This window comes from Melanotaenia boesemani, chromosome 12 (genome assembly GCF_017639745.1).
Source record: "Melanotaenia boesemani isolate fMelBoe1 chromosome 12, fMelBoe1.pri, whole genome shotgun sequence".
Classification (NCBI taxonomy): Eukaryota; Metazoa; Chordata; class Actinopteri; order Atheriniformes; family Melanotaeniidae; genus Melanotaenia; species Melanotaenia boesemani.
The window spans coordinates 4,907,220-4,919,941 of record NC_055693.1 but is presented as its reverse complement, the minus strand read 5'-3'; the positions used below and the strand labels follow the sequence as shown (position 1 = coordinate 4,919,941).

At 39.2% G+C, this 12,722-nt stretch overlaps 1 protein-coding gene across 1 annotated transcript in view; it reads right to left on the bottom strand.

Annotated features, from left to right (window-relative positions):
- Positions 1-5,079, bottom strand: part of mao (monoamine oxidase) — a 45,139-nt gene extending 40,060 nt beyond the window's left edge. The window contains exon 1 of the mRNA XM_042000979.1: positions 4,950-5,079. Coding sequence (XP_041856913.1) covers positions 4,950-5,004 — 55 coding nt within the window. The 5' untranslated portion in view covers positions 5,005-5,079. The remainder of the gene's footprint in view (positions 1-4,949) is intronic.
- Positions 5,080-12,722: the final 7,643 nt, after the last annotated feature.

Below are 12,722 nucleotides of genomic sequence, written 5' to 3'. Positions count from 1 at the left end.
GCTCATCTCATGCAAATCCCCGGTATGTGCATGTGTGTGCTTGTGTGTGTGCTGGCAGTTTTGTCAGTGAGAGAGCTGTTGTTCTTTGTTGCCACTCAGATCATTCTCTTTGCAAAAATAATGAAGCATGAAAGGCACATTGGCCCTGAAATGCACATATACAAGTACATGCACACTTCAATTTTACTTTCAAACTGCTTAGCAAAGAATAACATTCACTACCTGACAAATAATTAACAAGGAAAAAAAGTGTCAGCTGTTACTCATAATCATAAAAAATAAGCAAACAAGACTCCCACATTCTACATAGACATGACAAACAAGCAGCTCCTTTGATTCTTTGTGAAGACCTGTTACTGCTATACTTGAATCTTTACTATATAAACACTAAAGAAGCAAAACAAACCATCAGCTAATATTTGGGCTGCAGATAAGTGCCATGCTTCTATGCTTTGTGCAGGCCATGGATGCCAGCACATATTGGCGCCACCTTGACAAGCCTTGATGAACCAGAATGAGCCACTGGCAGATTTCCCGGCTCTAAAACTCTAGAGAAAAGCAACCCTCCCCTAAAACTGCACCTCCCCAACATAAACAGGCTTCTTCAGTCTGTGCGGTGAGTCTGCTCAGTCCTTTCAGGCTTAGCTAATGAAAACACAGCAAGGCCAGTTTAAAGGAAAGGTTTGCTTCCATACAGCTGTGATATCTGTCGCTGTCAGTTGGCAGGTCTGAAAGTCACATAAAAACTCGGGAAAACACAAGTTTACATGAACCAAAGAATGAATCGCTGGTTTCACATAGAAAGCTTTTTTTCTCATCTTTGTTTTAACCCTTGCAAACACAACAGACTAGTCAGTTCATGTCAGAACTTGTCTGGTTCTTGTGCATCAACCTGCAAGCTTAGCAGTGTTTTGCATCCTAAATTTAAACCTATATATTTAAACAAGCTGCTGTCTTTGATATGTGCTTTTTTAAATAAAGTAGTTTTGCAGAGATAAGCAACACGTTGTGCTAAACCTCCAACCAGAGTAGCAGAAGAGGATGCGATGACATGACAGAATACAGAGCGTCAGTCAAACTTGTAATGAATCTAAACAATTGGCATGAAATTCTGCACCTGATCATTTATCTGCTTAATTTGCCAGTTTCTATTAGACATTAGCTGCTTTTCTATGAAATGCCATTTTACTTTATATTAAATAAAAAATAAGTAGTTAAATCAATTATTATAATGAAATAAACAAATACAGTTAAAAAAATTTCTGAATATGAAATAAATCAAGTAAATGTAAATAAATCTGTGGGATTTTGTTTTTAAATTGACATTAATATTTAGTGGGCTCATTAAATTGTTTTATGTGCTTGGTGCAGATCAATAATGTCATCCTTTTGAAACAGCTGCATCTTTTCCAACAGAATGTTTCTTCATATGTGGTTGTTGAAATAATAAAAACTAATTGATAACTGCAGAATACACTGAGAGCCTCTTGCATTTTTTATTTAATCTTTTAATTATTTGACTTTTTTTATTAGTTATATAAGTATTTACTGAAATTAATTTAAATAATTGAGCATTGATGCAGATGCCATTCAATACAGTTGGATTGATACATGAAAAATAAAAAAATAACCTTGAAATATCATCCAGAAAAAGGTTTCTACAGTTGCTTTTGGTAGCAAACTTAGTTATGTTCATTAAAAGTGACAAAACACAAATAAGTGAAAATGTGCAGAGATCCTGTGACTTACTGGCGCTCACAAAGCTGTCAACAAAACTCTTGCATGGGCACACAGGAATTCAGGAATCAGGAATGATGATTCCTTGACACCAATAAGTCAAAAAATAAATAAATAAACAAATAAAATAAATAAATTTTGACTCCACACAAACATGTAGTTATTAGCTCATGCTAACAGAAAGAAAGCTTGTTTTTTTTAAAAAAAACTCCACTCTGTAGCTTGTTGTCCTTTATTGCTGCAGGTTGTTGCCCTGCAGACGCAGCTGAAAAAGCAACTTTACACAGAATTCAGTTCATGAGAAATGAGCCTCACACATTTATTAATCTATTTTATATTTATCTGTTTTTTATATTTAACTTTTAGGTCTGCACTAAGCGCAAATGTGAGAAATGCGTGACTGTTAGTCATTCTACGGCTTCCTTTTAAAACACAATTGTAGAGTTGCACCTCAATTTCGTTGTATGTCTGCACAATGACAATAAAGTTTCTGTTCTGTTCTATTCTGTTTTATTCCCCATGTATTACCTTTGAACTCCACATGTTTTGTCACTTCTATCTTCCTTCCAGTTTCATGTTTCCCTCAAGTTCCTTATTTACTTGCCTTATAAACACATTTCCTTTTCTCCCTTCCCCAATTCTCAGGCATTCTTATCTCTTTGCCTCCTCTTCCTCCTTTCTTAATTTACAGCAATACACTGACTTCCCAGATTTTCAGCTGCTGAAGCAAAACAGTATGAAGATTCCCTTCTTCTCTCCCCCATCAGTTATGCTCCGCTGACCTCTCCTCTTCTGCCTTGGCATCCTCTGGGCTGCTGGTTTGATAACAGGTTGTCACAAGCGTTTAATGTTTTCTCAGAAAAAGCTGGCTGCCCTTCGGGGGGCCGCAGTCTCGCTGGCAGGAAAATGACAATTGCATTTGCAAGCAAACAGGGTGCGCAGAGAGAGGTGTGAAGGAGATGTGTCCTTTGACTGGACAGTGATTGTTATATGTGGCTCTCGTTGGAGGCCTTAAAAGGGCAGCGGTATAAACAAATGGCGTAATTACAAGATCCTAATGTGACACCTAACAGAGGAGCAGAGCAGAGGAAGAGCCAGCGGGGGCTCCTGTTGTTAAATTAACATTTCCTCTGCAGAATTGGTTTTCCCTGTTTGACTGCGATCTGACCTGACACTGACCTAAATTCTTTTCACAGACAGACGGACGAGCAGTCGATAGAGCTGTAGCTGACGGAGAGGGCAGCGGTCAGGCGGAGGGAATACAGAGGCTGGAGGTTCAATCCCAGTCAGAAAAGCACAACAACAAGCTGACGGCCGTTTTAAATCCTCCCACCTGAACGCCTGACTGTTCATCTGCAGTGTTGGAGCAGTTTGAAAGCTGCAGAAACACAAGAGACAGCCAATTCTCTCCTTTGCAGGAGTTTTTTGTATCAACATGCAATCCTGAGACTTCTCTGGAGCTTTATTAACTGTTTCAATAAAGCATTTATCTGTTTGGAACCACAGTAAAGGAACCACAGTACAATGCAAAAAACTGAAAAAAAAAATCCTAATATCTTTTTATATGTGTTGCCTTCAAGCCAGTTTTTTGTTTGTTTAACACTGATCTATGATCATTCAGGCATAAAAATGGTTTGTAACTCAAGGGATGAACCTTTGTTCAGTGTCGACATAGAAAACTTCAAAACTCTTGGCTCTTTGTCAGATATATATATAATTTGTTTCAGCTTCTTTAGTTGCATATATGAAAAAAACAGCAAAGATCAGACAGTTTGACAGACAGAAAACAGGATTTTAGCAGCAGATTCCCAAAGAGCTGGAAACTTGGCATACCTCAGCATAATGTCCAGAAAGGACACATGGAGGACAAAAGAGTCAGGACTAAAAAAATTCTCTGTGGCAGATAAACAGGATCTGAAAGGGATGTCCTGAAGAAACAGAAACAAAACCAGCAAAGCCCTGAACCACGACCTGACAGATGCATCTGGACCTTAGTTGATTCGTCTAATGTTGGCTGAAGCCTTATTGATGTCAAGCTCTGCACAAGTTTGTTAATTATTTGAGTCAGATGTGTTGCAGCAGAGAAACTTCTAAAACCTGCAGGACACCAGCCCTCAAGGACCAGAGTTTCAAATCCCTGCCTCATGGAGGGATGGATCCTCCTCAGAACCTGGACCTCAACATTATTGAAGCAGTGTGGGATCATCTGGACAGAGAACAGAACAAAAGGCAGAAACATCCAAAGAAGAGCTTTGGTAAGTCTTTAAAGAAGCCTGAGAACTTTTCTTAAAGAAATAGCTTGTCTAGGAGGGTTCATACTGTGCTGAAGAATCGGGGTGCTCAGACCAAATATTAAATTTAAAGCTCCTTATTGGACAAACTCTGGTTTTACCTCATGCATTCCCATAAATGTATGAACATCTCAGTTAATCATGCCACTTATTTCCTGTTTTCCTAATGACATATATTTAGAATTTGAGTTATCGCTCAAGACTTTTGCACTGGAGTGTATGAACCAATCCTTCCTGGGAAATAGAGTTACATAACAGAAGTCTAATAGAGCCACAGAACCTTCAGAACCAGAGGTAACTATTTTCCACTTTCCTCTTCCATGTTCTTCAGTCATGCATCCTTATTCAGCTTACATGGATCATCATGAAGACTGTTTGCAGCCCTTACATCATCAGCTGCTGTTTGTAAAATAAATTATGCAGGATCAGATCCTCACATGTTGGACTCATCCTCAGCATCACAGCTTGTCTCCAACTGGCTCACAAGCAAACACAAAGAAACAGAAGCCTATAAATGTTACACGTCAGCCTTACAGATGCAACCAGTAATGATTTGTGGCTCCCCTCGCTTCCTCTTATGCAATACAAAGTATGCTCTGGATGATTAGCTGTTACTTAACACACACTGCTGCGGTGATACAGCGGTGTGCCAGGGCAGAGGCAACCTCACGGAAGAGACGAGAAACTGGGTTGGAAAAACAGAGAGGAGAGAGGAAAATGCGCATTCTGCCCAAAAAAAGTCTCTTTAATTCCCTGCTGATCGCAGCTTCGCGACCATATCCGAGCGTCTCTTGTGCAACAGTTGTCTGGTCACCTCACACAACGCGCATCAGCTCCGCTTCAGGCGCTGCGCGGCGGCTTGGATCCAGTTTTGTCTCCCCAGTTTGGCTTAAAATGAAGTAGTTTTGAAGTGGCTCCTACCTGATATGCCCGCGCCGACCACTATAACATCGTAGGTGTTGTTGGTTGCAGTCATGGTGCTGTCTGCTATGCCTTTACCCTGCTCTGACCGTGTCCGCTCGCCGCTCAACGCAGGGCGCACGGAGGAGCGCATCTGTATTAAAAGCGCCGGGCAGGCCCACTCCCTCCTGGCTCCACCCACTCATAGTAAAGCGGGTGCTGCTCTGTGGATATGGAGGATTATTAGAAAGTGTCATTGACCTGCAGAGACATACCTTTCACCTCTTTACATTTCCACATTCTAAAGTACCTGACGGCGGTAATAAGATTGTTTTAAGCCCAAAGACTTCATTGATAAAAACAAGCAATAAAAAATTTTATTCATACTATCATCAGATGATTACAGCTGTCATAAAAAAACAAAACAAAACAAAACAAACACATCTTTTGGCAGCCCTACTCCTCAGAAGCACGTTGTCTCACACAGAGGTGGTTACAAACTGAATTAGTGGTTTATTTTTATATTTCACCTTCTGACACAGTGGCCCACATGTAAAGCTCTCTGTCTGTGGACGGTGACTCACTGGCTTTGCAACATACATGTGCATACAGTGTAAAATCCTCCTGACTGGCTTCACTTTGTATTCTGTAGTTACTGTTTCCCTCTTGTGGCTGGCTACGGGTGCTGATGTTTGCATGAGTTGTGCAACGTTTGGGCCCCATTCTGCAGCAGGAGGGGGATGCGTGGCTTGTACATGCTGTTTTAGGCATATTTCAGGTAATTGCTGCTAATAATAACAACTCTGACAAGGTTTAGGATGTGGATTGAATTACTATAATCTCTCAATTTGAATTTAACCAAGAAATACAAATTTCCTTTATTATTTTCTTTATATTTTCTGATTAATAAATATTTGATTGAATCGGAAAATCTGTCTCAGCCATAAACGTTCTGTGAGATGTGATTCACAAACATATATTCTTTGTTTTTTTTTTTTTTCTTTTTTTTTTTTAGATTGGCTTTACATTAAGGGATTATCTGAGCATGATTGTGGTTAATCCTAATCCTCATTTATGGAATAAGCTACTAAAGACCCACGCTAGCACATCCCTGTCCTTTCAGGGACTAGGGCAGTCTGGACGAGACTGTGGAGAAGGGGGGAGGAGAGGGCATGGAGTGAGGTGAACACAGTTACTGAGAGTTATGTAATCTGAATAAACTGAAGCAACAAATTCCTCTCTTCAGTTCTTCCTTATAGCCCTTTTTAAAGTTTTACCAGCTAATTTTTTTCATGTAATAAATTTCTTTAGATTTAAATTTGTGTTCATTTCTGTATCAGTCCCTAAAATTCTATCAGCTTCAAGAAAAACCTGCCAATAGGTCAGCAACACATCAACATAAAAACAATAAACAGCTGAACTAATTTTCTGTTTGATGCGTGAATATTAACAACCAACCAGTCAGCCCGGCGCATAGAGCAAACTAAGAGGTTGCTTTGGGTTCCCAGGCCACCAGCCCCTTCCCCAAGTTTGAAAATATCAATATCTTGATAAAATATATATATATATATATATATATATATATATATATATATATATATATATATATATATATATATATATATATGTAGTCTTAATAATAATGCTGCATGTGTTATATAATGGAAATAAAAATGGTAACAAACTTTTTTTACACGGCATACTTGAAAAATGTCTGGTAAGGACACAAATAACACTCGTTTAATCAGTTTCTTCTGCAGCTGACATGTGGCACATGCACAGTTTCTTGTGCAGCAGAGCACTCTAGAAACTTAGAGGTTCACTAACGTAAGAAGTCAAGGACACGTTAGCAACAATTTTAAGCTGCATTGTAGTGGAAGATTGCATGTTTTGCAAACTTGTGTGTGTCTTGTCTGTTTTCTGTTATTCTCAAATGCAGGTTCTGTACAATCATACTTTCCTCTGCCTGTTAAAAAGTACAAATGAATACTAGGGCTTTTCTTAAATTTGCTACTATATTAAGTTTTAAAGCCACAAAGTGATATTGGTATGATTTATGGCAGCTACATAATGCTAATGAATGGGCACTGCCTGATAGTATCACACTGTATGTTTAAAATGTGTAAAATATGCATTGTTTAAAATTGAAATGGAGGCTTCTAGTTCAGTTTAGACTGCAAGTCATTTTATAGTCTGTTCCAGGCTGATGGGGTAGTCAAAGTGTAAAAATTACAAGAACAGCTACAAGCTCTTGTCCTTCCTCACACTAAGAGAGAAACAGGATCATTTTCTGAACTAGGAAATCAGTTTCAACCTGAGTTTAGATGCCAGCTTTTCAAACTGAGGTACTTGCAAGCTGAAGATGTTCCTTTTAACGTTGTGATCTGTGGTGTGCCTGATGGAGGTTCAGCCAAGGTAAAAAACAACATGAATGTAGCTCCAGTTTATGCTCTTTCTGGAATAATTCTCAGTGTTTTATCATAAATACATGCAATTAAATGGAGAACTTACCTCTGAATCTTCAGGCTTCGGCTTCAGTCACTTCTATAAGTGCTTCTCCCATTCTTTCATGTTGAAAGGTTTGCCAGTACCTTTAAAGTTAGGTTTCTGTCTCTGTTCTGTCTTCTGCAGCAGACCTACAGATGACTCCCGACAGCTGGTTTAGTTCAGATCAATCAGCCAATTATTGACACACAATCCACACAATCCAACCAAACCAGACTGAAATGAAAACACAAATCCATCTCAGTTAGAAAATTATTCTTTTCTTCATGCTGTCCCTTGACCATGTGACAAATAATAACAATAATCTGAGTGCTGTATCATAAAAGCAAACATAAAAATAACTAAATGTATAAATAAAGTTATAGTATAGGGTGTTTTAATACAATTCTACCATCTAGTCATTTGTAAAAACCTTCAAATGTTAAAAAAATATGAGTAAAACTGTTGTTTACCAGAAATGTTTTGCCTCATGAATGCACCATTTAGAGGAAATGGTGCATTGGATGAAAGTAATTTATTTATTTGACATGCACAGAAATCCATTGATCTCAAAGGGAAACATGTTTGGTGCCAGGCTTTAGCAAAGCTGCTAATTTCCGCCTGCTGTCTCTGGACAGGTAGTTAATATAATAAAAAATAAAAAAAAGAGAGAGTTACCATTCATGTTCCTTCTACTATTTTGGAACATTAGTGTACCTTTTATGCCTTCAAAAGGCACATTTAGTTGCCTTTATTTACAGTTATTAGGCCTCAGGGCCCAGATTACATTGAGGGTCAGAAATTTACTCCCAGTGCTTTTTCTGACCAATGTAATTTTTATTGTGCTGTCATTAAGTGTTCCTCTTCTTTTACACAGCAGATGTTCCTGGTCTGATGTTGCTTGTTAATGTCTCCACACTGTCCACTCACACCCCAACTGGCCCAGGCAGATAGCTTTCCTTCCTGGTTCTGGTTCTGGTTGTTTTAAAGCCCAGCTTCAGTCAGCAGTGATAAAAAAAACAGATCAAGTCAGAAATCTTGGTTTCGTTTTGGACTCTGAGCTGAACTTTAACAGCCATATTAAAGTAGCAGCCAAAGCAGCTCTTTACCAGCTGAATAATATATACAAGGCCAAAATATATTTTAAACTCAGACAAAAGCGGTCTCTGTGACATTTTCCAGCAGTCAGCGATGGCTGACAGAGGCTGTTTCCAGCACCATTTATGGGATTCTGTGGAGCTTGTGGAAGACTGCAGGTCCCTGGGCACAATCTTGGACGGCTGTCTGAGGAGGTCAGGAGGAAAAAGCATCAGAGACGATATTTAATCAGGAAAATAAGTGTCGTGTTTCACGGTTTTATTTCTTGTGTTTGGGTTTTGTCTATTTTGGTTTGGCATATTTTGATCTTGGTTTATAGTTTGATGTTGGTCGTGTTTAGTTTCTGTTATGATTATGGGTTAGGTTTTGGGGGGTTTTGTGGTGTTGTAGTTCTGTTATGATTTTTGTTAAATTTTTGGTTTTGTCATGTTTAGTTCAGTTTTCCCTCACGTGCGGTGTTTTCTGTCCCTGGCTCATTAGCTCACCTGGTTTGATTTTGATTCACTTCACTTGTTCTCAATTTGTTCCTCTGTGTACACATACCCCATGGTTTCAGCTCTTCCCTGTCAGATCCTTTTGGTTTAATCCTGTCGTGTGTGGTTCCCTGTCCTGAGTTTAAGGAACTAAACCTTGTCACCTGCACTGTTCTGCCTCCTGCCTTGACTGCCTGCATTTGGGTCCTCACCTCTGCTGCCATTCATGTCACTAAGATGCTTTGCGGTGAATAAAAACCTTGTCATAATTCCTTCATTGAGAAAATGCTTGTTCGTTTACCTGCTGCTATCAGTCCATCACCCTGTAAAACCGAACGTGTTTCAACATCATCTTCTCCAAAATCATTGGACAGCCTCTCTGTTTTGACCCCTCACACATCTTACACGGGCGTGTTTGGGCTGCTTGCATCAGGACACTGAGATGTCCAGGTTGCAGGATGCACTTTTGTCCCCGCAGCTGTCCAGCTCTTAAACTCTTAAAAAGTCCTTCCAGCTCCAGCTTGTCTCTAAACAGAAAACGCCTTTCTTACTGACATGTAGCATTTTAGTGTTAAACACTTGTCAGTGGCCTTGGCAGACAATTTTTCTTGTGTTTTGATTGTCTTTTTGCATTTTGCACACCGGTTTTTGTTGTTTTGTGTTTTGTTTTGTTTTGTTTGTTGCTCTCTGTGCTTTTCAAATGATCCCTTGGGGACAAAAAAAGAGTTTTTAACTGAGCTAAACCTTCTAGCTCTCTTGCTATGGTGCTGCAGGTAACAGTCGGGTCAGATGTAGGTGTGTGCTGCAGGTGGTCAGCAGAGGGCAGCAGCACCCTGAGATGATTTACTGGCAGTTGCCACCCTGCAGATGTTCATGCTATAAGTGGTTTTAAGTGGGTATTTTTTCCTGCTTATCTCCACTTTCCTCTGTACATAAATGATGACTTAATGATGATTTCATTTTTCTAAATGTTTTGATGACATCTGACTTGAATCATTCATGATGTTCATCCTGCTGTGTTCCTCCCTTAAAGATGAAGGCTCATTTGTCTGCCAATCTTCCAAGGTCTTCCACTGATAGTGGGGCAGTGATAAAAGGGGAGAAACCCCACTTTATCATGAATAAGTACCATTGTCTTGATTTCTTTCCTCTGTTCCTTCCGTTGGTTATTTTCAGCAGCTGGTATTTAGTCATGTGACTTTTGCAGCCTCTAAATGAAGTGGTGGTCAAAGAAACACAGGAGAGATGAGAGATGTTTTCAGTGTATTATCAAAGTTTAAATGTTCTTCCACTTGATTTCTTCAAATTGTTGAGCTCCGTGATGGCATAGATTTTTATGCCATCACAGACGAGCTTTAATACAGCCACACAGATGTAATCATAGAAATCTTGGATGTCTAACTTCTTAGTGTGTGATGAAAATATTTGGAAGACTATTTATGTTTAATCTTTTTTCTGCTTCTATAAGTACATATTTTGGAGTTTTATAGCATTGTTGCTACACGTGTTTAACGCTATCATGCCTTAGATTCTTATTTGGAGGCCAGGCTATGTCATCTTCCTCATAAAGATTGTTAGAACATTTTGGTAGATGAAGCAAACACATTAGCTCAAGTTAAAATTAGCAACCACAGTCTTGGTGGGCTAAAACAAAAGAGCAGGTTTAATCTACCCATAACACATCAGAAACTCACAGAGAAGGACCCGAGTAAACTTGTTTCAATTGTTAATCAAGTAATCACTGCAAACTAGCAAGTTTTAACTCAACAAAAGGCTTACAAGCCACTTGTCTTTAGCTTGCTCTTCATTTTTTATGACTTCATGAGGAATCCTGAAGTAACATTGATCAGTTTCACAGTTTTAGGGATTGGAACAAAAACAGCTCAAGCTTAAGGTGTTTTCACTCTGATCGATAATAAGCTAGGTTGATCACCACTTTCTGTTAGGCATAACTAATGAGGTGGATGAACAACTAACAACATTTATCTCTTCGGTTTTGGGGAAGATCTGCAGAGAGAAATCTAACCTGCTGTGTCCACGCCACCTTAGTCAACCCTAAACGACTGAAAATGTTTCCTATAGGAAAGACCAGCCCTGGTTACATTTACCTACTTCAGAGACATATTTATTTATATAAATATCTGTAATTTATTTATTCATCTAATATTGAACAAAGTAGTCCATACAGAAAAGTTCCTACTATATCCAGGTTGAACCAGAGGATTTCTCATCATTTTCGGCTGCATTTTTCAAAGCTGGCCGATTCAAAGGATGAAAATGAGCATTTAGGGATAAGTCTGGCTCGTGCACAGGTTATTTTCCTGATGATGGAGCACCGTCCACCAAAATGAAATAAAACAGCGAGCTGAACTTGTTTTACTGTTCTCTTGGGCAGGTGATTATTGTCTTAAGACAGACCTTAAAATCTATGAATCTACACTTTTAGTATTTCAGCATAATTGTGATGATTATTTCTCAGTAAAGTGTGTGCTGACAGCAGGATCACAGACCTCACAGCTCTGAAGGCAAAAGGCAGTGAATAGTCATATTGTGAGGCGTCCAGCACATGGCTGTGCTCCATGTCTGGGATTATAATGGAATAATAAACACACAGACGTGAGTTTTTCTATAATGAAGAGGCACCTTTACTGCACTCCAATAAAATGCCTCTTTTCTATGATTTTTAATAAATGCTCAGATGGTTCTGATTAGCATCAGGAATGAATAAGTGTGCAATGTCTGCTTATGTGAAGGGGTTATAAAATGACCACATCTGTCCGCCAGGTTTGCCTCACACCTGCAAATATGAGACTGAGATGAATAAATGTACTTGATGAATCATATATATATTTATATATGTTTTGCTTCTTTAATGAGAAAGTTTAGACATTGCCAACGTCTCCTTTGTGATTTTCTGCTTGCACAGCTTGAAAGTGGAGCAGTTAGCATCAGCTTGACAGTCGTTATCTTGTCGCTCTGTCACTCTGATTCCCTGGTGAATTATGCCACAATAAGCCTCCTTCCACATTGTTTCATGCATTTTGTGTAAGAATGTTGATGAAGGGCGGCCACAGCGAGAGGAGACAGCAGACAGAGGCAGATTAATCTCCAGAGTTGGAGGGAAAAGGATTTTATTAGATTCACGTGTGAAGCAGCAGGCCGTGCTGTCAGTTGTAGTCAGGATTGAAATGAATGCAGAACGTGTATTATGGTGTTTTACAGAGTGTGTGGAATCATTTCAGCTTTAAACACAAGCAGAGATATTTGTACAGAGAGCATACACTCCATGGGCGTGGATGAAAACCATGGAGTCTGTAGGTCTTAGAGCTCTGCACTCCTTTCTGTGTCCAGCACAAACACTTCTCACATGTTTGGAGAGTGTGTCTTCATGGATACTGTTAATCCAGACGGGCTGATTCTGTAGAGTCCAACCACCTAACCATCCTGCAAGCCTCCACCTTTCTCGTACTCTCTGATAAAATACGGTGTTAACAGACAGTGACCTTTTCTTGAAAGCATCAAACACAAGACAAGCTATAGCTTCATATTTTAATAACTTTATGGAAGCAAAGAAAAGCCAGAGTATTTTTGCCTTATTTTTAATTAATAGCTACAAATTTAGACTATTAGTGGATTTTCAGTACATTAAACCACATTTCTAATATCATTCATGGATGGATGGATGGATGGCCATTTAACATATGGTGGTACTTCTAACCCCCCCCCCCCCCTTGCAGCT